This window comes from Hyla sarda, chromosome 7 (genome assembly GCF_029499605.1).
Source record: "Hyla sarda isolate aHylSar1 chromosome 7, aHylSar1.hap1, whole genome shotgun sequence".
NCBI lineage: Eukaryota > Metazoa > Chordata > Amphibia > Anura > Hylidae > Hyla > Hyla sarda.
The window spans coordinates 107,657,237-107,684,942 of NC_079195.1; the positions used below are offsets into that span (position 1 = coordinate 107,657,237).

Below are 27,706 nucleotides of genomic sequence, written 5' to 3' on the forward strand. Positions count from 1 at the left end.
GACCACAAGTTAGTCCAAAATTAATCCAATGAACAAGTACTTGAAGAGGGTGGCAGATGAAACATTTGTTCTCATTGCAGACAGTTAGGTAATAAATGCATAGTTCATAAGGTTGAAAAAAAGTTCAGCCTATATCCTTGAGTTAAAGCAGAGGAAGGCAAAAAACCTTACAAGGCTGATACCAATTGCTCCATACTAGGGGAAGAAAAACAATAACATTTATTTCTCCATAAATGTGTCCAGGCCCTTTTTAAAGAGTTCACCATGACCACTTCCTCTGGCAAAGAGTTCCATAGACTCATTGGGGGAGATTCATCAAAACCTGAGCAGAGGGAAAGTTGTCCAGTTACCCATAGCAACCATACAGATCGCTTGTTTAATTTTTCACATGCCTTCCTAAAAATGAAAGAAGCGATCTGATTGGTTGCTATGGGCAACTGGACAAGTTATCTTCTGCACAGGTTTTGATAAATCTCCCCCATTGTTCTTAGGCTGGGATTCCACTGAGGTTTTTTCCCGCCAGGAAAAACTGCCAGGAAAACTGCCACATATTTTCCCTGCATTTTGGCAGTTTTTCTGGAATTTTTTCTGGTGTTTTTCCTGGTGTGTGGAAATAGCCAGTTTTGTCCCCTGTGGCAGTTTTCTCACTGCCTTCAGGGGACCACTCTGTGGGTCGGATGCTGAGCGCCCGGTATACAGAGTGTAAAGAGGTGAGGAGTGATGTATAGCATTACTACTCACCTCCCCCAGCCGTATAGTATACAGGAGAGCATAGTGTACCCGTGTATACTACACAGGAGCTGGAAATCCTCTCACTATACTGACAGGACTCCATGCTCCTATAGCCCCTTTGGGGGGTATACAGTATATACAGCTATCTATGGATAGCTGTATATAGTGTATACAGAAGACAAGGTCCGCTCACTGTAAATATGCTGGATGTGGATCCACTGACCTGTGTGGTAGATGACTTGGGCTGTATCAGGGAGTGGAGTCTAAGGTGCCGCTGGTCTTCACCAGAGCCCGCCGCAAGGCAGGATGGGCTTGCTACGGCAGGCGTGACCCAGGTCGCTACCCCTGATATGACTCGACCACACAGGTAGCTGGGCGAGGTGAGGTACAGAAGGATGAAGCAGAGGCATAGTCGGACTTAGCAGAAGGTCAAGGCAGGCGGCAAGGTGGCTTTGCGGAATAACGGAATAACGTAGCGAAAGGGTCAAATACACAGGCAAACAGACAAAGGGAAAGCTTAATCTCAGGCTATGGGACACTGAAGATCTGGCAGGGAAGAGGGGGCGGAGCTGCCTTAAATAAACTAGCAGAAGGGTCAAGCACCAATCAGCGGTGCACTGACCCTTTAAATCTCAGGCAGCCGGCACGCGTGCGCCCTAGGAGGCGGGTTCCCCTCCCCCTCTTAGGTCTCCCCCTCTTTTTGGAGGACAAGAAATTATGGATAAGGTCACGGTCCAAGATGTAGTCCTGCGGCTCCCAAAACCTCTTCTCCGGCCCGAATCCTTCCCAATCCACAAGGAAAATAAAGTTTTCCTCTGATAAACTTGGAGTCTAAAATCTCTTTAACGACATAAAGTACCTGAGATGGGAGTAGGTGAGAGGACTTTTTTAGAAAAGCGGTTGTGGATGACAGGTTTCCAGAGGGAGACATGGAAGGAATTTGGAATCCGGAGAGAGGGTGGCAAATGGAAAGAATAGGCCACAGGATTTAGTCGTTTCTTGACTACACCAACTTTTTTTTCTACAAATAAAAATCTGGCACCGGCAGGGGAGGAAGACTTCCTGATAAAGCCTTTTTGTAGATTTTCTTGAATGTATTCTGACATGGCCCGAGTTTCAGGAATTGACAAAGGGTAAATTCTGCCCCGAGGAGGTGTGGTCCCAGGCAACAAGTCTATAGGGCAATTGTAGGGACGATGAGGTGGTAAAACTTCAGCTTTTTTCTTACTGAAGACGTCAGCAAAGTCCAGAAGAAACGATGGCAAACTGGACAGAGGAGTAGAAGGAGACACCAGTTTAGACGGAAGTGTTTGAATACAGTTGTTGTGTTAAGCCGAGCGCTCCGGGTCCCCGCTCCTCCCCGGAGCGCTCACGGCGTCTCTCTCCCTGCAGCGCCCCGGTCGGTCCCGCTGACCGGGAGCGCTGCACTGTCATGGCCGTCGGGGATGCGATTCGCACAGCGGGACGCGCCCGCTTGCGAATCGCGTCCCAAGTCACTTACCTGTCCCGGTCCCCGGCTGTCATGCTCTGGCGCACGCGGCTCCGCTCTCTAGGGCGCGCGCGCGCCAGCTCTCTAGATTTAAAGGGCCAGTGCACCAATGATGGTGCCTGGCCCAATCTTCCCAATTACCTTGATTAGTTTCCACCTGTGCACTCCCTACTTATACCTCACTTCCCCTGCACTCCCTTGCCGGATCTTGTTGCCCTTGTGCCTAGTGAAAGCGTTCCCTTGTTGTTCCTAGCCCGTGTTCCAGACCTCCTGCCGTTGCCCCTGACTACGACCCTTGCTGCCTGCCCTGACCTTCTGCTACGTCCGACCTTGCTCTTGCCTTATCCCTTGTACCATGCCTATCTCAGCAGTCAGAGAGGTTGAGCCGTTGCCGATGGATACGACCTGGTTGCTACCGCCGCTGCAAGACCATCCCGCTTTGCGGCGGGCTCTGGTGAAAACCAGTAGCTACTTAGAACCGGTCCACCGACACGGTCCTCGCCAAACCCTCTCTGACACAGAGAATCCACCTCCAGCCTGCCGATCCGTGACATGTTGTTGCAGTAAGGTCCCCAACGGAGAACTTCTAGCTGTGGTACATGGAGTTGCAGCCAAGGATGGCCAAGCAGAAGAGCGGAGGTACAATGAGGAAGTACATAGAAGGACAAGTTCTCCTTATGCAAGACTCCGACTTGCATAGACAACGGTTCAGTTCAAAATTGCACAGTACTGTCCAGATTTTCTCTGTTGACTGTAGAGATGTACAAAGGCTTCAGGAGGCAAGACTCTGGTAGACGATACCTTTGTACCAAGGAAGCATTAATAAAATTTCCCGCGGGAACCTGAGTCCAGGAAGGAAAGAATGGAAATACTCTCTTTGGAGGGTAGAGAAAGCTGGATCATCAAATTCAAGCGTGGAGAGGAGGTATTCACACCTAGGGAAGCCTCTCCCACAAAGCCTAGGTGAGAGCGTTTCCCTGTGACTGAGGACACACAGGACAGTCTCTGAGGAAATGATCTGCACTGGCACAGTAGAGGCAAAGATTCTCAGCTTGTCTGCAAGTTCTTTCCTGCAGAGTCAGGCGAGACCGATCCACCTGCATGGCCTCCACTGTGGGAGGCAACATAGAAGATGCGGTGGTTGCTGGAAGACTGGTGCCAGACGAGGAAAGCGCTGAGGTCGTGCAGACTCCCTTTCCTGATGTTGTTCCTCGCAATGTTCAGAGAAACGAATATCAATCTGAGAGGCCAGCTGTGTGAGATCACTCAGAGTGGATGGCAAGTCCCAGGCAGCAAAGACATCCTTAATATGGCTAGAATGTCCTCTTTTGAAAGTGGTGCAAAGAGCTTCATAATTCCAAGATAGCTCCGATGACAGGGTATGAAAACAGATGGCATACTTGCCCACAGAGGAGTTGCCCTGAGAAAGACTCAGCAATGCCGTCTCAGCGGAAGAAGCTCGTGCAGGTTCTTCAAAAACACCTTGGAATTCTGTCAATTGTGATACCATAACTGGGTTGCCCAGGCCAGAGCCCTTTCAGTTAATAGACTGATGACAAAGGCCACCTTTGCTCGTTCCGTAGAGAACTGTTCCGCCATTAGCTCAATGTGTATGGAGCACTGTGTCACAAAACCACGACAAGACTTGGGATACCCCTCATACTTCTCAGGTAGGGAGAGATGGAGTTTGGATCCCGTGGTGATTGCAGGAGTGGGAGGCATCACCGGAGCAGAAGAAGGCTGTGGTTGCTGCAGTTGTTGCTGGACAGAAAGCAACTGCTGCATCATGGCGGACAATTGGTTTAACTGTTGCGCCTGCTGCGCCAACTGCTGTGACTGGAGAGCCACGATTGAAGCGAGATCCAGATTCTTGGGCAGAGGTACCCCAGCGGGATCCATGGCTGGATCTTCCTGTAAAAATGCTGGATAAGGATCCATTGACCTGTGTGGCAGATGACTTGGGCCGTATCGGGGAGCGGAGTCTAAGGTGCCGCTCGTCTTCACCAGGTCGCTACCCCCGATATGACACAACCACACAGGTAGCTGGGCAAGGCAAGGTACAGAAGGATGAGGCAGAGGCATAGTCGGACTTAGCAGAAAGTCAAGGCAGGCGGCAAGGTGGCGCAGTCAAATAACGTATCGCAAGGGTCAAATACCCAGGCAAACAACAGAAAATGGAACGCTTACTCTCAAGCTATGGGGCACTGAAGATCCGGCAGGGAAGAGGGGGCAGAGCTGCCTTAAATAAACTAGCAGAAGAACCAGGCACCAATCAGCGGTGCACTGGCCCTTTAAATCTCAGGCAGCCGATGCGCGCGCCAGGAACCAGAGACCGGACAAGCAGCAGGTAAGGGACGTGTAGCTCTGCCCTGTAGTGATGACGTCATTAGGGGCAGAGCTACAGATGGGAGCCAGGCTGCTAAGGGAGTGAGGCTCTGTTTACATTGTCCTTTTTGTACAAAGTGAACAGACCCTTCTGGCAGTGTCCTCCCAGACAGGGAGACTCCAGCTGTTGCTAAACTACAACTCCCAGCATGCCCAGACAGCCAAAGGATGTGCTGGGACTTGTAGTTTTGCCCCAATTGGAGCATGCTGAGAGTTGTAGTTTTGCCCCAATTGGAGGCTCCCTGCTTGGGAAGACATTGCATTATGGGCGCTCTCCCCATTGTTACTGGCCCTCCCCAGCCTAAACAATGCCAGCCTGTTACCACCTAGGCCCAGGAGCGCCATTTTTGACGCTCCAGGCCTGTTGGTACCGGCTCTTCCCGACACCCCTGTGGCGGTGGGTACCGAGGTAATAATTGGGGTTTAGCGCTAGCTGTTTTTGGAGCTAACGCTAAGCCCCGGCTTAGTAATGGATTCCGTCAATAAGACGGCTTCCATTACTAAGCCTGAAAGTTCAATAAAAATAAAAAAACACGACACATTGGAAAAATTATTTTATTAAAAAAACACTCCCCTACAGCCCTCGTTAGCCATTTTATTAAAAGAACAAAAATCTTGTTCATCAGACGTAATCCATCAAATTCGCCTTAATCCTTTGCATACACGGATCTGAAACGAGAAGAAAAAAAAACACAAAAAATTGGTTAGGACATTGTGAACAATGTGAACAGAGCCTCACACTTACCAGCCTTGCTCCTGTCAGAAGCTCCGACTCCTAATGACATCATCACTAGCAGGCGGAGCTACACAGACCCAGCCGGGACTGGAGGGAAGAAAGGGGACTTCTTCATCTTCTGTATACAATATATACAGCTATGTATAGATAGCTGTATAAATTGTATACCGCCCAAAGGGTTAACCTACACTGTCCAGCAGTGTAAGTTAACACTTTCCTTGCTGAGCTTGCGCATAGCTTAAGTGAGCCAGCAATGTGTATACTGTACACAAATTGCAGGCTCACTGTAAGTTCTTGCAGGGCAGCAGGTATACGTTGTATATCTACTGCTCAGCATCATCTGTTCTCCCGTCTCTGTAGCTGTGAGTACAGCTGATCCCGACATTCACATCAGGAGGATCGCAGCAGGTGTCAGTGATCACACAGGCCACAGGCTGTGGTCTGTCCCTTACTGCAGGTACTACTGCTTCCAACATGGAGCACACTCTGCTCCATGCTGGGAGCTGTAGTACCTGCATTAATAGACAGATTGCAGCGAGTGTCACTCCTGACACCCGCTGTGATCCTCCTGTATAATGTATAGATGCTGGCGGCCGCTCTTCTATGGTCCCCTGCAATGACGTATATATAAACCTATTCATATTTCCCACAGAGAGTTGTGATTGGCTAGAACTATCTGGCCAATTACAGCTCTCTGCGAGAAATATGAATAGGTGTGTATATATACGGCAGTGCAGAGGACCATAGAAGAGCAGCCGGACGCATCTATGCATTATACAGGAGGATCACAACAGTGTGTTCCATGCTGGGAGTAGTAGTACTACCTAAAAAATAAAAAAAACACACACACACTACATTTTTATTATTGTCGGCTACATTTTTAGTGCCCTGCCCACACGCATAAATTGATCCATGTTTAAAAAATTTTAAAAATGTAATTATAAAAAACATAAATTTCATTAAATGCAATTTTTTCCATCACTACTGTATCTATTTTATTATTATTTTTTTAATGGTACCCTACGAAATTTTATTAAAAACTGTATCTCCATCACTTTTTCGGATCGCTAAAGTCCAAAAAAGAATAAAAATCTCCAGCAAAAATGCCAAAGTTAAACCCACATGATGTTTTTCTTGCCGTTTTTCACTCCCATAGACTTTAATGGGAGGAAAACACCAAGATTTTCCCGATTAAAAACATGAAATTAGGATTTGGAGGGTGTTTTTGAAAACCAGCCTCAGCCTGAATAGAAATTAACTTTCTTTTTTTACAAACGCTTCTGCTGTTTTTGGTTTTCTTTAGCTAGAAGAAAACTACTATTTGAAGTTACAGTTAGCACTACCAGCTGTAATGTAATAGATAGGCCAGATTACCGTATTTTTTGCCTGATAGGACGCACCGGCGTATAAGACGCACCCAATTTATAGGTGCAAAATCTAAAAAAAATAAAGATTCTGAACCCAACAGTGGTCTTCAACCTGCGGACCTCCAGATGTTGCAAAACTACAACTCCCAGCATGCCCGGACAGCCATTGGCTGTCCGGGCATGCTGGGAGTTGTAGTTTTGCAACATCTGGAGGTCCGCAGGTTGAAGACCATTGGTATAGGAGGTAGTACTCACGTGTCCCCGCCGCTCCGGACGCATCTCCGGTGCTCTGGATGTCGCTCCATCGCTGTCGCCGCGTCCCCGTGGTGTCCCCGACGCTCCGGACTTCTTCTTCCCCGGGATCCACGCTCTCCATCACCGTCATCACGTCGCCGTCATCACGCCACTACGCACGCCGCTCCTATTGGATGACGGCGTGCGCGATGACGTGATGACCTCGAAGGAGAGCGCAGAGGATCCCGGCACTGAGCAGACACCGAGGAGGCAGGTAAGGTCCCTCCTGCAAGCTGTTCGGGATGCCGCGATTTCACCGCGGCGGTCCCGAACAGCCCGACTGAGCAGCCGGGTTAGTGTTATTTTCGCTTCAGACGCAGTGGTCAGCTTCGTCTGAAGGGTTAATACAGGGCATCACCGCGACCGGCAGAAACTTGAACAAGAAAATTGTAACTGTACGACTTCGGATTCTTATACATATAAAGATCAAAGTTTACTTTCACCGGTTGCCGTCTAAGGACAAGCCGGCTCGTCCTGAGATGGCAACCGTTGTACAATGCTCAAGCCCGCGTCATACCGGCGAACCTCCAGCTGATTCCTGTAGCTGAGGGCTGGCTTTAATAGCCGACATGCCGGCTATTAATCCTTTAGATCTAAAGGTCTAGGCAGGACCAGGCTTTATCAATCGAGTGCAGAGCACACAGATCAATGTGGTTATATGGTTATATGAAACCACATTGATCTGTATGAGGAATCCAATGATTCCACCTAAAAGTCCCCTAAGGGGCTAAAAATGTAAAAAGAAAAAGTTGAATAAAAAGTTTAAAAAAAAACACCCATTAACCCCTTCCTTATTAAAAGTTTAAATCGCCCCCCTTTAAATCGCCCCCCTTTTCCCAAATTCCATATAAAAAATATGCAACCATAATAAAAATAAACATATGTAGTATCACCGCATGCGTAAATGTCCGAACTATAAAAATATATCCTTAATTAAACCGCACGGTCAATGGCGTATGCGCAAAAAAATTCCAAAGTCCAAAATAGCTTATTTTTGGTCACTTTTTATATCATGAAAAAATGAATAAAAAGCAATCAAAAGTCTGTTCAATACAAAAATGATACCGCTAAAAACTTCAGATTACAGTGCAAAAATTGAGCCCTCATACTGCCCCGTACATGTAAAAATAAAAAAGTTATAGGGGTCAGAAGATGACAATTTTAAATGTATAAATTTTCCTGCATGTAGTTATGATTTTTTCCAGAAGTACGACAAAATAAAACCTATATAAGTAGGGTATCATTTTAATCGTATGGACCTACAGAATGAAGAGAAGATGCCTTTTTTACTGAGAAATGTACTGTGTAGAAACGGAAGCCCCCAAAATTGACAAAATTGTGTTTTTTCTTCAATTTTTCGCACAATGATTTTTTTTTCTTGTTTTGCTGTAGATTTTTGGGTAAAATTACTGATGTCATTACAAACTAGAATTGGTGGAGCCAAAAATAAGCCATCATATGGATTTTTAGGGGCAAAATTGAATTGAAACGGTTATGATTTTTAAAATGTTAGGAGGAAAAAAATAGAAAAATGCTTGGTCCTTAAGGGGTTAAGGTGTTTCTTTCCTCTTTTAAGCTATAAAATGTGTAGTATTTCCTTTTTTTTTACTAGAATACCTTTGAACATTTGAAATGATTTACACAGCAGTGTATTCCTTATCATAAATAAATAAATGTATCACATATATTTTTTTATAGCTGATCTGGATACTGAAACATGTTCTTTTTTCTAATGTTTCTATTTTCTGTTACCAAAGCCAAAGGCTGTCCAGGCATGCTGGGAGTTGTATGTTTGCAACAACTGGAGCTAAACTGATTGGAAACCCCTGATTTAGAGATATGCTTTACAGCAAGTCCCATGGCCATAGGTATATCACACAGAAGGGAGCCCTAATGACTATTGGAGAGTTTTGAAGGCATGCTCTGTGACCTGTGCAGAAGTCATTATGAATGGAAAGGGGGGGGGGGGGGGTTAAAGGGGTTATCAAGAAATAGAAAAACATAGCTAATTTCTTCCAGGTTGTCCACAGGCTGTACGTGGTATTACAACTTGGCTTCATTAACTTCAGGGAAGTTAAGCTGCAAGCAGACACAACCTTGGGGCAGGTCAAAAATAGAATAGTAAAAGAGGTTAAAAATAGTAAAACAGTCAAGGTGAAAACATGCACAGGTTAGATGGTACAAAATTAGCAGATGAGTTAATAGGAACAAGCCAGGGGTCAGAACTAAGAGTTTATCAAAGTAGAAAATCTAAGGCAAAACAAAGTCATGGCAGGCAATGGATTTAAAGAAAAAGATTTTGTCAGAACATACAAACTCTATGTAGATGTTGACCATGGTTAGATTTAAACCTAGGACCCCAGTACTGTAGGGCAACAATGTTAATCATGGAGCCACTGTCCAGCCCACTCAGTACAGTACAATGTTAAGAACATTCCCAAATCTTCCCTATATCACATGTATCAGAATATGACTTAGGGGTAGGGAGAATAACTGCAAAATGGCATTTGTAGCCCTGAAATGTTATATCTTCCTCTGTAAAATGGCTTGGTTGTTTAACAGGAATAAAACAGGAATTACAGGAACAAAAACTAAATGTAATATTTTTCATGCCTGCTGTTTCTGATCACAGCAAGATACAAAGTCATAAGACAAAGTTTGAGTAAACAGAATGCTAAAATTGTGTCTAAAATGATGTTCACTGTATGTGATAAAAAAAAAAACAAGGGGTATGTTGAAGAAAAAAAAGAACTGAACCCAAATAGGATTTTCAAACAACGGGGGAGATTTATAAAAACCTTTGTAGGGAAGAGTGGTGTTTAACAGGAATAAATCATATTGCTTCTTTTATTTTTCAGAGGCCTTTTTAAAAATTGAAGAAGCAATCTGATTGGTTGCCAAGGGCAACTGTACACAGGTTCTGATAAATCTCCCCCTATATCCATGCAGGGAGAGTAATACTTACACTTTTATTTCCACTCAAAAATAGCAAATTATATTAAAGGTAATTCCAACCACACTTTGGTGGCAGGATAGCTTTTCCTGGCAACTAAGTAGCCCGAGACTTGAGACAAAAATACATTAGAATAGGTATTTGGTGACAGTTCAACAGGTTGTTTTCACTTATTTCACACTTTATGTTGTTGCCTTCTGCTCAAATAAGTAGAAAAAAATGTAAAAAAATCTTTGCTAATTTATTGATAAGGAATTACAAAAATTTTGCATGGAAATAAGTATTCAAACCCTTTTCTAGGAAAGTCAGGTGTTCACAAGATGGAATGTCCAAACAAAAGATTTTGGTGTGGACATTCCACTGACAGCAGAGCGCCGTCAGAACATGCCAGCACTAGGACTGCTCAGAAATGTGCCATCTCATGGATGGCAATGCATTTCCGTTCGACTCCACAGAACGGACATCCAGGGATGACATAGTATAAAGTATAATGCCTAACCAACTAACAGTGGTAAAGACTAACATAAGTGAGGTAACCGATTAATAATTGTAAACATAACAAGCACCCGCAGGTGCCATAAAGTCAAAAACATAAACATAGGTCCTTTATTATCTTAAGGCACTAGGTGAGAGTATACCCATAAATGAAAGATAATGAAAAAGTTATGCACTAATCGTGGAAACATTAAGCTGCTGCCACTGAGAGAACTCACAATATAGCGAAGTAGACATAGTTAGTATACACAAATTAGGTACTGTCTTGAGGCAACTAAAGGTCAGTCAGGCCACGAATGGAGGCTAGGGAGCAATGAATGGATGCGGTGGAGCACCAGGGACCCCACACTTTCTCAAATTTGGCCGGTCATTTCCTATGTTTATACACCACCTTAGAGAATGGGATAGTAGAGTTCCCCAATTTCTTCAATTTGGAGCATGTAGGGGGCCTGGGATCCATTCAACGTAGAGCAATCACCTTTCTAGCTAAAAACAAAGATTTCCTAAGGAAGGTACGGACATGATGATGCCATACCTCTTCATCCAAAATACCAAACAAACAGATCAAGGGGTCAATCGGAATAGAAGGGGTCACTATAGAATTTAGTAAACATAAGTGTCACGATGCCGGCTGGCAGGAGGTGGATCCTCTGTGCCAGAGAGGGATTGGCGAGGACCGTGCTAGTGGACCGGTTCTAAGTCACTACTGGTTTTCACCAGAGCCCGCCGCAAAGCGGGATGGTCTTGCTGCGGCGGTAGTGACCAGGTCGTATCCACTAGCAACGGCTCAACCTCTCTGACTGCTGAAGATAGGCGCGGTACAAGGGAGTAGACAGAAGCAAGGTCGGACGTAGCAGAAGGTCGGGGGCAGGCGGCAAGGTTCGTAGTCAGGGTGGATAGCAGAAGTTCTGGTACACAGGCTTTGGACACACAAAACGCTTTCACTGGCACAAGGCAACAAGATCCGGCAAGGGAGTGCAAGGGAGGAGATCAGATATAGCCAGGGAGCAGGTGGAAGCCAATTAAGCTAATTGGGCCAGGCACCAATCATTGGTGCACTGGCCCTTTAAGTCTCAGGGAGCTGGCGCGCGCGCGCCCTAGAGAGCGGAGCCGCGCGCGCCAGCACATGACAGCAGGGGACGGGAACGGGTAAGTGACCTGGGATGCGATTCGCGAGCGGGCGCGTCCCGCTGTGCGAATCGCATCCCCGACGGCCATGACAGTGCAGCGCTCCCGGTCAGCGGGACCGACCGGGGCGCTGCGGAGAGAGAGACGCCGTACGCGCTCCGGGGAGGAGCGGGGACCCGGAGCGCTAGGCGTAACAGTACCCCCCCCCTTAGGTCTCCCCTTCTCTTTGTCCGGTAACTGCCTCCCCTGGGATGAGGACACCGGGAAAGGATGGAGGGATTCCTCAACGGCAGGCAGTACAGCAGGAGTGGGAATGGGGAGGGAGGGCAGAGGGCGAGGCCTGGCACGGGGCAGTGTGACACCAGGACGAGGGCCATGAGGAGGCACCGAGGCTTGCCTGACTGGACTGGGAGGGGGGGAGAGGCACTTCTTAAGGCGGGCAGAGTCCATAACGACCTTAGGGAGACCGGATACAGGAGGAAGCACAGGGTCATGGCAGGGAGTACTGGGAACCGGTTTAAGGCAGTCCTTGAAGCAAGAGGTACCCCAGCTCTTGATCTCCCCTGTGGACCAATCCAGGGTTGGGGAATGGTGTTGAAGCCAGGGTAGTCCAAGGAGAATTTCGGAAGTGCAATTGGAGAGGACCAAAAACTCAATTTTTTCGTGATGAGTTCCGATGCACATTAGGAGGGGCTCCGTGCGGTAACGCACGGTGCAATCCAACCTGGCTCCGTTGACCGCGGAAATGTGGAGTGGCTTGACAAGACGGGTCACCGGGATGCGGAATTTATTCACCAAGGACTCCCGAATAAAATTCCCAGAGGCACCAGAGTCCAGGCAGGCCACGGCTGAGAGGGAAGAGCTGGCTGAAGGCGAAATCCGTACAGGCACCGTGAGACGTGGAGAAGCCGACTTAGCATCAAGAGACGCCACACCCACGAGAGCTGGGTGCGAGCGTGCGTTTCCCAGACGTGGAGGACGGATAGGGCAATCCACCAAAAAATGTTCGGTACTGGCACAGTACAGACAAAGATTCTCTTCCTTACGGCGATTCCTCTCTTCCAGGGTCAGGCGAGACCGATCCACTTGCATGGCCTCCTCGGCGGGAGGCCTAGGCGCAGATTGCAATGGAGACTGTGGGAGAGGTGTCCAGAGATCTAAGTCTTTTTCCTGGCGGAGCTCTTGATGCCTCTCAGAAAAACGCATGTCAATGCGAGTGGCTAGATGAATGAGTTCATGCAGGTTAGCAGGAGTTTCTCGTGCGGCCAGAACATCTTTAATGTTGCTGGATAGGCCTTTTTTAAAGGTCGCGCAGAGGGCCTCATTATTCCAGGAAAGTTCAGAAGCAAGAGTACGGAATTGTATGGCGTACTCGCCAACGGAAGAATTACCCTGGACCAGGTTCAGCAGGGCAGTCTCAGCAGAAGAGGCTCGGGCAGGTTCCTCAAAGACACTTCGAATTTCCGAGAAGAAGGAGTGTACAGAGGCAGTGACGGGGTCATTGCGGTCCCAGAGCGGTGTGGCCCATGACAGGGCTTTTCCAGACAGAAGACTGACTACGAAAGCCACCTTAGACCTTTCAGTAGGAAACTGGTCCGACATCATCTCCAAGTGCAGGGAACATTGCGAAAGAAAGCCACGGCAAAACTTAGAGTCCCCATTAAATTTGTCCGGCAAGGACAGGCGGAGGCTAGGAGTGGCCACTCGCTGCGGAAGGGGTGCAGGAGCTGGCGGAGGAGATGATTGCTGCTGAAGTTGCTGCACAATGGTGGACACTTCCGACAGCTGGTGGGTTAGATGGGCGATCTGTCGGGATTGCTGGGCGATCACCGTGGTGATATCAGAGATGTAAGGCAGAGGGACCTCAGCGGGATCCATGGCCGGATCTACTGTCACGATGCCGGCTGGCAGGAGGTGGATCCTCTGTGCCAGAGAGGGATTGACGAGGACCGTGCTAGTGGACCGGTTCTAAGTCACTACTGGTTTTCACCAGAGCCCGCCGCAAAGCGGGATGGTCTTGCTGCGGCGGTAGTGACCAGGTCGTATCCACTAGCAACGGCTCAACCTCTCTGACTGCTGAAGATAGGCGCGGTACAAGGGAGTAGACAGAAGCAAGGTCGGACGTAGCAGAAGGTCGGGGGCAGGCGGCAAGGTTCGTAGTCAGGGTGGATAGCAGAAGTTCTGGTACACAGGCTTTGGACACACAAAACGCTTTCACTGGCACAAGGCAACAAGATCCGGCAAGGGAGTGCAAGGGAGGAGATCAGATATAGCCAGGGAGCAGGTGGAAGCCAATTAAGCTAATTGGGCCAGACACCAATCATTGGTGCACTGGCCCTTTAAGTCTCAGGGAGCTGGCGCGCGCGCGCCCTAGAGAGCGGAGCCGCGCGCGCCAGCACATGACAGCAGGGGACGGGAACGGGTAAGTGACCTGGGATGCGATTCGCGAGCGGGCGCGTCCCGCTGTGCGAATCGCATCCCCGACGGCCATGACAGTGCAGCGCTCCCGGTCAGCGGGACCGACCGGGGCGCTGCGGAGAGAGAGACGCCGTACGCGCTCCGGGGAGGAGCGGGGACCCGGAGCGCTAGGCGTAACAATAAGACTTCCCCCCAAAAGGACGCCACATAGGAGCAGTCCCATATAAGGTGCCAAAAATCTGGATGATATACATTTGGATAAGTTTGTTATTGGCAGCTGGAGAAACCAACAAGTGGGAAGACTGCATGTCCTCCCAGTTCTTAGTAGTCATGGAAGGGATGTGGGACCTCCAGTGGCATTCAGCAGGGAAAGGAGAATGTGAAATCTTGGCTTGGATGAGGTGTGTATACAGGATGGACACCAGACCCCTAGGACCCTGTGACCACAACACCCCAATCAGAGGGTACCAGTGAACTGGGCATTCACGGCATGGCGCAGTTGAAGGAATTTATAAAACGCCTGCCTAGGTACACCAAAAACTATTTGAAGTTGAAGAAAGGAGTGCAATACACCATGCTCAAATAGATGCTCAAGTATAGTCACTCCACACCCTGACCAGAATTCATAATCCAGGGAGCTAACTAACTGGGAGAGATGAGGATTATGCCATAAGGGCAGGACAGACGGGACATCAGTGAACAAGTGAATCTGCTTGGCGGCCCTCCACACCTGAATGGCCAGTTTATGTAGAAGGAGCAAATCTCCTGTGGGAGGACCCTCCAATAATGGACGAAGAGAGGGGATTTGGACATATCTAGCAAGAGTACACTCCACACCAGGCATGGGATCTGGAAGTACCCAGTGTCGTAAATATTGTAATTGGCCAGCTAAACAGTATAAATGAAAATTCAGCAAAGCCGCCCCTGCCGCCAACTTCGGACGCTGGAGTATAGACAGTTAAATTTTTTGTCTATTAGTGCCCCAAATAAAGGGGGTAAATAAAGAAAGCAAGGTAGTAAAAAAGGACTTAGGGACAGGAACAGCAGCATGTTCCAATATGTATAAGCATAAGCAAAATGATCAATTTAATCAGGTTAATACGTCCTGCTACAACTAAAGGGAGAGATCCCCACAGGCAGAATCTGTCCCGTGTATAAGGCAGCAATGGCATAACATTAGTGGGTAGATCACAGGAGTCCCAATTAATGCGAAAGCCCGGGTATTTAAAAGTGGAGACCACCGGCAGACCACACACGCGTCTGAAATTTGCACCAAAACCTAACCTAGCAAGAACCTCAGAGAGGTATCCCCACTCAACTGAGTCAAAAGCCTTGGCCGCATCAAGTGCCGCCAAGGCCCAGTCCCCATGATAAGCCACTCTCACCTGGACAGCCACCTGTTATCTGGACATAAAACCGGACTGGTCCGGGTGAATGATGGATAGAATCACTTTATTCAAGCGATTGTCCAGCACTTTAGCAATAAGTTTATAATCCAAGTTTAGTAAAGAGATAGGGCGATAGGAGCCACAATCTGTAGGGTCCTTATTCGGCTTTAAAAGAACTACAATAGTAGCATCGTACAAGGAAGGGGGAAAAGTCCCCTCCCTAAATGCCCCTATTTACATACCTAGGAGCGCTGTCAGGAGCATTTCAGAGTACCAAAGGTAGACCTCCAGAGGGAGACCATCCGGTCCAGGAGATTTGCCTTTGGCCATGTCAGAAACGGCATCTTGCAGTTCAAGCAAGGTAAGGGGAGAATCTAGAAAATCCCGATGCTCAGCAGAGAGGGTGAGAAAATCAATGGTGTCCAGGTAGGCATGTAATTAAGCAGGGCTATAACTCACCTTAGATGTATATAAGTCAGCAAAAAAGGAGCCATCTAAGGCTCTAATCTTAAGGATAGGAGGTATAGTAGTATGCTGCCAAACTAAGTGTGCTAACAATTTGCTAGATTGATTCCCATGTTCATATTAAAATTGCTTTGTAAAAATTAATTTCCTATTCATTTTCTCATTGAAGTGAACCATATATAAGCGGCTCATAGAGAGCCACGCCTGCTTATTAGGGTGCATTCACACCACGTTTTTGCAATACAGTTTTCATATCAGGTTTTTGATGAAAAATTCCTCAAAACCGGACTAAACTGTATCAAAACGTGTGCTCAAATTTTATCCCGTATACGGTTAAAAACCGTACACGGTTTTAAAAAATGATGTCAGGTTAAATCCTTTTTTATTTAAAAAAACGTATACGTTTTTAACTTTTCACTCCATTTTAAAAAAAAGTTTCACTTGTTTGATTGAAATTTCAAGAAAAAAAACTGTGTAAAGTCAAAAACCGTATCGTGAAAACCTGATGGAACAGTTCGCACATACAGTTCTGTAGGGTTCCCATTGACTCCCATGTTTAAAAAAAAGTATACGGTTTAATATAGTTTTTCACCCGGACCAAAAACCGTGAATCCTTGCGTCCGCTCCTCCCCCAGCTCTCCGAAGATTTCCGAAGCTAGAGGGCAAGGGGAGAGAGAGCTACACGCCCCCTCCCTCCTTTCCCCTCCCTGAGCTCAGGACGGACGTAGATCTCCACGGGCAGAAGTACACGCCCCCTCCCTCCTCTCCCCTCCCTGAGCTGAGGACGTAGATCTCCACGGGGAGAAGTACACGCCCCCTCTCATATCTCCCCTGCTTGAGCTCTGTCTGTTTTTACTGTACACGGACTGGGGATGTACTGCAGGGACTGGGAATAAATCTCTGACTTCTATGATGATTTCTATGTGAGGAGGAGGGGGTCCCTGTTATGTGTGTGTGTGTATGCTGGGAGTTGTAGTCCCTGTTAGGTGTGTGTATGTATGCTAGGAGTTGGGGGAGGGCAGAGCAAGGGGCGAGAGAGCTACACGTCCCCTCCCTCATCTCCCCTCCCTGAGCTCAGGACGGACATAGATCTCCACGGGGAGAAGTACACGCCCCCTCTCTTATCTCCCCTGCTTGAGCTCTGTCTGTTTTTACTGTACACGGACTGGGGATGTACTGCAGGGACTGGGGATGTACTGCAGGGACTGGGAATAAATCTCTGACTGGGGATGATTTCTATGTGAGGAGAAGAAGGTACGGTAATGGGATACAAGGATGGCGCATGTGCGAGATCTGAGAGGCAGAAAAGGAGGTGCGGTAATAGGATACAAGGGCGGGCCAGAAGGGTGAAAGAGGCATGTACCACTCTGATAGTCTTGGAGACAAGGAGGGCTGGGCAGGCAGGGAGAGATGACCAATCCAAGCAGGCTTTGTATACAACCTGGTAAGGTTGTACTGGTAAGGTACCGTACATCACGGTAGATGGGTAGTCTTATACGGCGAGTATATCCCAATCTTATATGCTGGAAAATACGGTACATAATTGAATATGAAAAAAAATGTGCAGCAAATCAAATTCCAGAACTTCCAAGATGTATTGTTTAAATTAATGACTGTAATTACTGTAATTGAACAAGTGATTAGATACAGCAGTGATGGCTTTGGAGTGAGGTATCCAACTGTATAAGGATGCAACATCACATGATCATATTTCATTTTAATCAAGGCCCTTAGAAGGCTTGTGAAGTCCTTGATATAACCAGGAGTTCTGATCACAAGTGGCTGCAAAAGGAAAACAAGCCCTGCTCCTACTCTTTCCAACAAACAATAAATGCCAAAAATGATAAGGCAAAGTGGGAGAGGAAATGAATCTTATGTCACTTAGGCGGGGAATGTAACAACAGACATTTAGGAAAATCGGGCACAAAATATTCTATTTGTTTCTCAATTATAGTTGCGAGGTGAACCCCTTTATCCAGTAGAAAATATAGTTTGCATTTGTATTTCTTAGTTGTGCCTAAATCCAGTATGTGGTTGTATCCTGGAGTATAGTTTTGAAACTGCTCCATCATGTTCAAAACTTTTGGTAGTAAATTGTTAAATCCATGATAAGAGTAGACAGTTTCAAATCTATAAATATAAGAAGAGAAATTGCTCAGTGAAAGAAGCTTTCAATGGAAAAATACAGTAAGGCTTGCCTGTTCATATGTATATTGTAAAAGAACTGTTGAAGTTGACGCATTGCTAGGTTTCCACTTGTTTTAGTTCTTTCTTTGGCAAAAACGCCAATAACAACGCCCATTCTGCTGCATGGCAATTTTTTTTTTTTTTTTTTGTGAAAAAATGCTGTGGCCAGATGTTTGCTGCAAGTGAATATGGAACTGCAAAATGCCATATCCTTTTTCAGCAATTTTTGCCTCCTTGGTAGTTTTTCAAAAACGACCTCTTGTTGAGAAGTCTGTGGGAGTTAAAAATGCCAAGAAAAACGCCATGTGGGTTTTAACTATGGCGTTTTTGCAGGCAGTTTCTATTCTTTTTGGACTTTAGCGATCCAAAAAAGTGATGGAGATTTTTTTTTTTTTATAAAATTTCGTATGGTACCATTAAAAAAAAAATATTAAAAAAGATACAGTAGTGATGGAAAAAATAGTATTTAACGAAATTTATCTTTTTTATAACAACATTTTTATACATTTTTAACCCCTTAACGACGCAGGACGTATATTTACGTCCTGCGCCGGCTCCCACGATATGAAGCGGGATCGCGCCGCGATCCCGCATCATATCGCGTGGGTCCCGGCGCTAATCAACAGCCGGGACCCGCGGCTAATACCACACATCGCCGATCGCGGCGATGTGCGGTATTAACCCTTTAGAAGCGGCGGTCAAAGCTGACCGCCGCTTCTAAAGTGAAACTGAAAGTATCCTGGCTGCTCAGTCGGGCTGTTCGGGACCGCCGCGGTGAAATCGCGGCGTCCCGAACAGCTGATCGGACACCGGGAGGCCTCTTACCTGCCTCCTCGGTGTCCGATCGACGAATGACTGCTCCGTGCCTGAGATCCAGGCAGGAGCAGTCAAGCGCCGATAATGCTGATCACAGGCGTGTTAATACACGCCAGTGATCAGCATAGGAGATCAGTGTGTGCAGTGTTATAGGTCCCTATGGGACCTATAACACTGCAAAAAAAAAGTAAAAAAAAAGTGTTAATAAAGGTCATTTAACCCCTTCTCTAATAAAAGTTTGAATCACCCCCCTTTTCCCATAAATAAAATAAAACAGTGTAAAAAAAAATAAAAATAAACATATGTGGTATCGCCGCGTGCGTAAATGTCCGAACTATAAAAATATATCATTAATTAAGCCGTACGGTCAATGGCGTACGCGCAAAAAAATTCCAAAGTCCAAAAAAGCGTATTTTGGTAACTTTTTATAACATTAAAAAATGAATAAAAAGTGATCAAAAAGTCATATCAAAACAAAAATCATACCAATAAAAACTTCAGATCACGGCGCAAAAAATGAGTCCTCATACCGCCCCGTACGTGGAAAAATAAAAAAGTTATAGGGGTCAGAAGATGACATTTTTAAACGTAAAAATTTTCCTGCATATAGTTATGATTTTTTCCAGAAGTGCGACAAAATCAAACCTATATAAGTAGGGTATCATTTTAACCGTATGGACCTACAGAATAATAATAAGGTGTAATTTTTACCGAAATATGCACTGCGTAGAAACGGAAGCCCCCAAAAGTTACAAAATGGCGTTTTTTTTTCGATTTTGTCGCACAATGATTTTTTTTTCTGTTTCGCCGTGCATTTTTGGGTAAAATGACTAATGTCACTGCAAAGTAGAATTGGCGATGCAAAAAATAAGCCATAATATGGATTTTTAGGTGGAAAATTGAAAGGGTTATGATTTTTAAAAGGTAAGGAGGAAAAAACGAAAGTGCAAAAACGGAAAAACCCTGAGTCCTTAAGGGGTTAAACAGGAATCAATTTATGTGTGCGGGCAGGTCATTAAAAATGTAGCCGACAATAATAAATTTATGTGTGTGGGAAGGTCACAAAAAATTTAGTCGACAATAATAAATTATGTAAAAATAATATATTTGTTATAATTGGTTTTATTAAACTTTTCATTAATAATGTATTTTAATACAGCTCCATGCTGGGAGCTGTAGTACCTGTGATCTGTCTATTAAAGTAATTAAAGTACTACAGCTTCCATCATGGAGATGAGTGTGCTCTATGTTAGGAGTATTAGTACCTGCAGTTAAGGACAGATCACAGCAGGTGTCACTCCTGACATCCACTGCGATTGTCCTTCATCCTTGAGATGCGGAGTGGCTTTTTCCTGCACACCGCATCTCTGCTCAGTACTCTGGCCAGTCACTGATTCATGTTTCCCGCTGAGAGCGGGGATTGGCTGCCACTGTCACGATTCGGCAACATCTCCATATGCAGGGAACACTGAGACAAAAATCCACGGCAGAGTCTAGAGTCCCCATCAAATTTGTCCGGCAGGGACAAGCGGAGGCTAGGAGCGGCCACTCGCTGCGGAGGAGGTGCAGGAGCTGGCGGAGGAGATGGTTGCTGCTGTAGCAGAGGCAGAAGTTGCTGTAACGTGGCGGTCAACTGCGACAGCTGCTGTCCTTGTTGGGCAATTTGCTGCGATTGCTGAGCGACCACCGTGGTAAGGTCAGCGAGACTTGGCAGCGACACCTCAGCGGGATCCATGGCCGGATCTACTGTCACGATTCGGCTCACAGGTAGTGGATCCTCTGTGTCAGCGAGGGATTGGCGTGGACCGTGCTAGTGGACCGGTTCTAAGAGGCTACTGGTGTTCACCAGAGCCCGCCGCAAAGTGGGATGGTCTTGCTGCGGCAGTAGCAACCAGGTCGTATCCACTAGCAACGGCTCAACCTCGCTGACTGCTGAGAAGGCGTGGGACAGAAGGACTAGGCAGAGGCAAGGTCAGACGTAGCAGAAGGTCGGGGCAGGCGGCAAGGTTCGTAGTCAAGATGGATAGCAGAAGTTCAGGTAACACAGGCTTTGGACACACTAAACGCTTTCACTGGCACAAGGCAACAAGATCCGGCGAGGGAGTGCAGGGGCAGTGAGCAGATATAGTCTGGGAGCAGGTGGAAGCCAATTAAGCTAATTGGGCCAGGCACCAATCATTGGTGCACTGGCCCTTTAAGTCTCAGAGAGCTGGCGCGCGCGCGCCCTAGAGAGCGGAGCCACGCGCGCCAGCACATGACAGCAGGGGACCGGGACGGGTAAGTGACCTGGGATGCGATTCGCGAGCGGGCGCGTCCCGCTGTGCGAATCGCATCCCCGACGGCCATGACAGTGCAGCGCTCTCGGTCAGCGGGACTGACCGGGGCGCTGCAGGGAGAGAGACGCCGTGAGCGCTCCGGGGAGGAGCGGGGACCCGGAGCGCTAGGCGTAACAGCCACTATCCGGCCAATCACCACTCTGGGCGGAAAATATGAATTCTACTAACATCACTGGCCGGCCGGAGTACAAAGCAGAGATGCAAGCGCTGTATAGATAGGACGATCGCATCGAGTGTCTGTCTATTAGTACAGGAACTACTAATCCCATCAAAGAACAGTGTGTTCCATGCTGGGAGTAGTTGTACTACCTAAAAAAAAATTAAAAATTAAGAAAAAAGTTAAAAACACACACACACACTTTATTAAACACATTATTAAAATACATTACTAATAAAAATTTTAACAAAATTTATTATTAAAAAAATATATATTATATTATATTATTATTTAAATGGCCCCTTTCTACATTTTTATTATTGTATGCTATATTTTTAGGTCCCTGCACACTCACATAAATTGGTCCCCCCAAAAAAAAGTGGAAACCTCAACTATCACTGGACAATACAATTCTCTTAATGGTTAGAAGCCTCATAAATCAAAAAAGCAACTCAGAACATAATTTAACCCTTAAGTAACAAGATTTATATGGCATTGTGTAAGAATGGTGGCTGACAAGTTGACCACTGTGGGTTCTGTTATTTGTTTTCATGTGCGGTTTGCCATGTCCTGGATAAGGAAAGAGTGCAACTCTGAAATCTCGTTCTTTGATTTGTGCAAATGTCCTGCTATATGCATGGGTCATGTGTGGATGAGCTGAAGTGGAGACCTAACTCTTGAGGTTCAGACACTGAGTAATATTCATTGGATTCCTTTATTTCTGAATAGCCAGTGAAATTATTGGTAGAATCCATATCTGAGAAGCTAAAACTAAAATTTTCAGAGGGTGTATCTGATTTTGTACTGGTTTGGATGTTTGTGTTTATGTTGATCCATGAATCTATTCTGACTGCCATTTTTGGAGTCAGGAAGGAATTTTTACCTCTAGTATGAGGATTTTTTGCCTTCCTCTGGATCAACTCAGTAGGGACTCATTAGGGATATAGGTTGAACTTGATGGACTCTGGTCTTTTTTCAACCTTATTATCTATGTTACTATGTTACACCATGACGGTAGCATAGTTTTAATGGTTGTAGTAATTTCTTTCAATTTTTTTACATTTCCTTAGATTGACTTTGATAGAACTGAGTTTTATACCACACACGTAAACTCAGGATGAGAGTGCCACTCTTTCTGACAGAAAACAGCTACAAGTAGTTTTTTTTCTAATCCTAGATAACACCTTAAATGGCTGAAGTAATGGCAGCTATAGTAGCAATGTGAGATTGCAGTTCAATTTATTTAGTATGCTCCTTCTTGAAGATAAGAAGCATTAGTATAAAAGAACATTCAGACAGTGCGTTGTTCCATTTATAAATAAAGTTCTACCAATACATTGTGATGGTTTTTATTTTATTATGTAAAGGCCCCAAGGTATTATGTGTTTGTCAAGGTGCTGGAAGAGATTAGTTACATCTTATCAGAGTCTTAAAAGAAACCTGACAGCAGCACCACCCGCACTAATAGTGCTGACACTGCCTGATGCACCCCAAACAACAGCCCCAGAAGCAGTGAGCGCATTGGCTTTAGAAGAGTGGCCATCTTTCCGAGAGTAAGTAGCTTTAAGTAGGCATGTTAGGCGCCATTAGGCTATGTTTACATGTCGGAACCTTCAGGGAAGAATTCCATCAGAAATTCAGCCAAAATTTACTGTCCATTTACTTCAATGGGATTCTGTTGTACTAATCACACAGCAGAATTTCCGTGGCAGCAATTCCCCATTCCAAAATATTGAATGACCCATCTTAAAATTTTGTGGAATTTGTGGGCAAAATCCCATTGAACTCAATGGGGCTTCAATTTTTTCAGAATTCTGTGTTTAGAGAACATAGAAATTCTGCTGCAATTCAGTTCAGCAAGCTTTGTAGAACAGAATTTCTACAGAATTGCGGATATTCCACTGTATAAACATAGCCTTAGAAAGCTTTAAGGGAAACTATAAGAGAAAAGAACAAAACTTTGTAGTGCAGACAACAGAAGGACTTTGTAATGCTGATCATCCAGGGATAAACCACAATTTTGTAAAGTAACCCATGTTTCTTGTACCCTTTGTTCTTACTGCTTGTTCAAAGATGTTTGTGCTGTCGGTGTTTTCATTGGATCTGGTTAAAATGAATTTTGGGCAGTGTCTGTAGACTGGAATTGCTGTAAGAATTGGCCAGACTCTGTGTGCTAGATATCAGTTCTGCCTAATGCTGCTATGACAACTGTAATACCAACTGTAAGCCAAAATGTCTTAATGAGTTAGTTATATTTATGAATAGATACATTTTTTTTCATTCATACTATTTTACAGGTAATAAGTAATTATTCTAGAAGAGGTGCTATGTGTAAGGATCCGGACTAGTAGCAGGAAGCGGTACAGGTGGTGGATCCTCTGTGCCAGAGAGGGAATGGCGTGGACCGTACAGGAGGATCGGTTCTAAGTAGTTACTGTTTTTTTTCACCAGAGCCCGCCGCAAAGCGGGATGGACTTGCTGCGGCGGTAACTACCAGGTCGTATCCTCCGATAGCGGCTCAACCTCACTGGCAGCTGAGACTGGCGAAGTACAGAAGGGGCAGGCAGCACGGGTTCTCAGGCGGTAGTCGTTAGCAACGGGATCGGCAACAGGCAAGGAATACACAAATACGCTTTCTCTAGGGCACTGAGGCAACAAAGATCCGGCAAGGGCAGGAAGGGGCAGGATACATTTATAGGAGTGACCAAAATCGGATTGGACCAGGCACCAATCAATGGTGCACTGGCCCTTTAAATCTTACACTGCCAGCGTGCGAGCACCCTATAGTGCAGGGATGCGCGCGCTGGGAGCCACGTGATCGGGGAGCAGAGGAGAGAGCCGGAGCAGGCACAGGTAAGTGGAGCTGGGACGCGGGATACGCGCGGGGACATCCCGCAGCGCGGACCGCGTCCCTGACAGGAGCAAAGACGAAGTGTCCCCGGTCAGAGAGTCCGACCAGGGCACTCCGCTGGGACAAACGCTGCGAGCGCTCCGGTCCAGGAGCAGGGACCGGAGCGCTCAGCGTTACACTATGCTGAATTTCAGGATGGGATAGGAAAGTTAGCGTGTCATTTATACCACAAAGTGAATGTCATAAAAATTAAACCCAAAAAATTAAGTGTTTTTAGTATAAAATAAAAAATTTTAAATGATCAAATTTACAACTGTAACCTAACTACTTCTAATTATAAAAAAAATTTTGTGATTCCAACAATGAACACTTTATGACAAAACCATATATCACCTTTAATATTTGCTATTGAATGATGCTTGTTATTAATGTAAAATATGAAATAAGATTTGCAAAATGAACAATATGAAGTAAAGGGTTAGTAAATCTATAAATGATAATGTAAACAAAAGATTGGTTGTGTACACTTTTTGTCAGCCTTCAGAATTTTCTGTGTGTCGCTTAAACTAAAGTCTAATAAAAATTCTGCGAAGAACTCTGCAAAGGTTAATTTCACGCTTATCTGTTTTATTTTCAAATAGGGAACAGTGGAGTGGTGGGGCTTGAACGGGTACTCTGGAAGAAAAAAATATTTTCAATATAACTTAATGTAGAAAGTTATACAGATTTGTAAATTACTTCTATTTAAAAAAAACCTTAAGCCTTCCAGTACTTATTAGCAGCTTTATGCTCCAAAGGAAGTTGTATAGTTCTGTCCAGTCTGACCACTGTGCTCTCTGCTGCCACTACTGTCCCTGTCAGGAATTGTCCAGAGTATAAGCAAACTTCTGCTCTAAACAGTTCCTGGAATGGACATAGGTGGTAGTAGAGACCACTATGGTCGGACTGGAAAGAACTACACAAGTTCCTCTGGAGCATGCAGCAGCTGATAAGTTCTGGAAGCCTTAAAGGGGTACTCCCACCCTAGACATCTTATCCCCTATCCAAAGGATAGGGAATAAGATGTCTGATCGCGGGGGTCCCGTCGCTTGGGACCCCCACATTCTTGCATGCGGCACCCACCTCTTTTTACACCGGAACCACTGGAGGCTCTGAGTCGCTACTCCGGGACGGAAGTCCGTGACGTCAGGACTCCACCCCCGTGTGACATCACGCCTGTCCCCTCAATGCAAGTCTATGGGAGGGGGCGTGGGCGGAGTCCTGACATCACAGACTTCCGTCCCGGAGTCGCGACTCAGAGCCTCCAGCGGTTCCAGTGTAAAAAGAGGTGGGTGCCGCATGGAATAATGCGGGGGTCCCCAGCGGCGGGACCCCCGCGATCAGACATCTTATGCCCTATCCTTTGGATAGAGGATAAGATGTCTAGAGTGGGAGTACCCCTTTAAGATTTTTATATAGAAGTCAATGAGAGAGAGAGAGAGAGAGAGAGAGAGGCTTGGATTTTTTATTTATTTTGCATTTCTTTGCTTAATGTTCTTTTAAATCCCTACAGATGCTGATATGATACAAATTACAGATGATAATCTCGCATTGGAATCTTCTCATGAAAATGACTCAGCATTACGTAGAATCTTAGAAGGTAAGCTGTAGAAAGTTTTATGTGGAATAAAATGCACAGTTCTCAAACAGAAACTCTGCACATATTGCATTCACAAACTTAACACATACATTTTTGAGATAGCATGTTTCTGGTGTGCACCAATATATTGGAGATCTACATGCCTGAAAATGTAATAGGCAGTGTAATATACAGGTGAAACTCGAAAAATTTGAATATCTTGCAAAGTTCATTTATTTCAGTAATGCAACTTAAAGGGTGAAACTAATATATGAGAGAGACTCATTACATGCAAAGCAAGATAGTTCAAGCTGTGTCATAATTGTGCTGGTGTTGGTCACTGTCCTTCATTAAGTTCAGGGTCAACGCATTTGTCTACCAGGAGATTTTGGAGCACTTCATGCTTCCTTTCCTTTTAACTGGCATTAATGAAATACAATGAATTTTTGCACAATATAAAATTTTTTCGAATTTCACCTGTATTTATATTCTCTACATTGGTTTCTTTGGGTAATCCTTTGTTAACACATAGCTCTCTATATATTGCCAGTTTGAAAAAAATCACCTTTAAAGGGGTACTCCACCTATCTTATCCCTTATCCAAAGCATCTCCGGCGCAGCACCTCAGTCATCCGGTGCACGGAGCAAACTCCGCTCAGGTTTGGATGATGGGGACGACTACAGCTGTCATGCCTCCACCATTCATGTCTATAGGACGAGGCATGACGGCTTTGTACTTCCTGTCATACCCTCTCTCATATACATGAATTGAGGGGGGTATGGCGTGACGTCAAGAACACGAAAGCTCCTAGTTTCAGTGTTCAGAACACTGCGGTGCCAGCCCGGAGAACGCAGGGAGTCCCAGCAGCCAGACCCCCGGCGATCAGACATCTTATCCCCTATCCTTTTGGGAGTACCCCTTTAAGACTCTGGTGCCCTAAAACACAGGTGTTATTTTGGTTCTATGCTTCCTATTTGCAAGATATGGGGATTTTACTATTCGGCTGCAAATCTGTTAGTTTCTCCCAATAGTCAAGTGGGTGGTAACTTTTTTTCAGAAGTCAATGTGAATCTTAAGCTCAGGAAAGTGAAACTAAGTTTGAAGGGATGGGAATCTAACGCTCAGAGGATGTAAATATCACAATGTTCACTCTCCCCGCAATTGAATTCCCATTTGAAGGAAGGTGCAATATGTGCAATTTTTCAGCCAAGTTGTAAATTCTGTGGGCTGAAGTCACCATGGGCTGTGCCTAGCGCTGATCAGCCAAAAGCCCCAATACTTTGTGCAAACCCACTTGTTGGCACAAAATTTTGTGAGTTTTGGCTGTTCTGCACTGCACTTGCTAAGAGGGTGGGACTTGGCATATATGGGGCATGGCTTCATGCGAAAAGGCAGTGGTCTTCCTCACCCACCCAATTTACTGTTAGTAGGTGCTTGGCTTTAAATCTGGCTCCACTGTTTACTGAAGGGGGTTTAACATCGGCTTGTGAAATGCCAGTTTTAACAATTGCTCCCCCCACAATACCTTTTCATCCTTTAATATCAACAGTAGTTGAATGGTGTGTTAATAATTATTTTGTGCCTTTTTTGTGTTTTCCTTCTCCAGGAAGCAGCCTAGCCGATGAAGAAATATACAACTCATGTACTGAGGAGTCATTTTATGATGAAGTTGGTGAAGGAATGCCACATTCAGCGGAAGTAATGAGACGCCCTCCTGTACCTTATCCAAGACCAGAGCAACTACCTGATACAGAGCCTTACATTGCAAAAAGTAAGTTTTAAGGATACATTTTGCTATACATTTACTAAGAGTACTCTGGTGGCACTAATTATTATTTTTTTTTTCACCTGCACAACTGATGAAGATCAACAATAAAAAAAAGTTTCATA

At 45.6% G+C, this 27,706-nt stretch overlaps 1 protein-coding gene across 1 annotated transcript in view; it reads left to right on the plus strand.

The window, feature by feature from the left end:
• PIK3AP1 (phosphoinositide-3-kinase adaptor protein 1) overlaps window positions 1-27,706 on the plus strand; it is a 187,217-nt gene that overhangs the window by 97,918 nt on the left and 61,593 nt on the right. Inside the window, exons 9-10 of the mRNA XM_056530352.1 lie at window positions 25,750-25,836; window positions 27,423-27,587. Of these exons, the coding sequence (XP_056386327.1) occupies window positions 25,750-25,836; window positions 27,423-27,587 (252 nt within the window). The remainder of the gene's footprint in view (window positions 1-25,749; window positions 25,837-27,422; window positions 27,588-27,706) is intronic.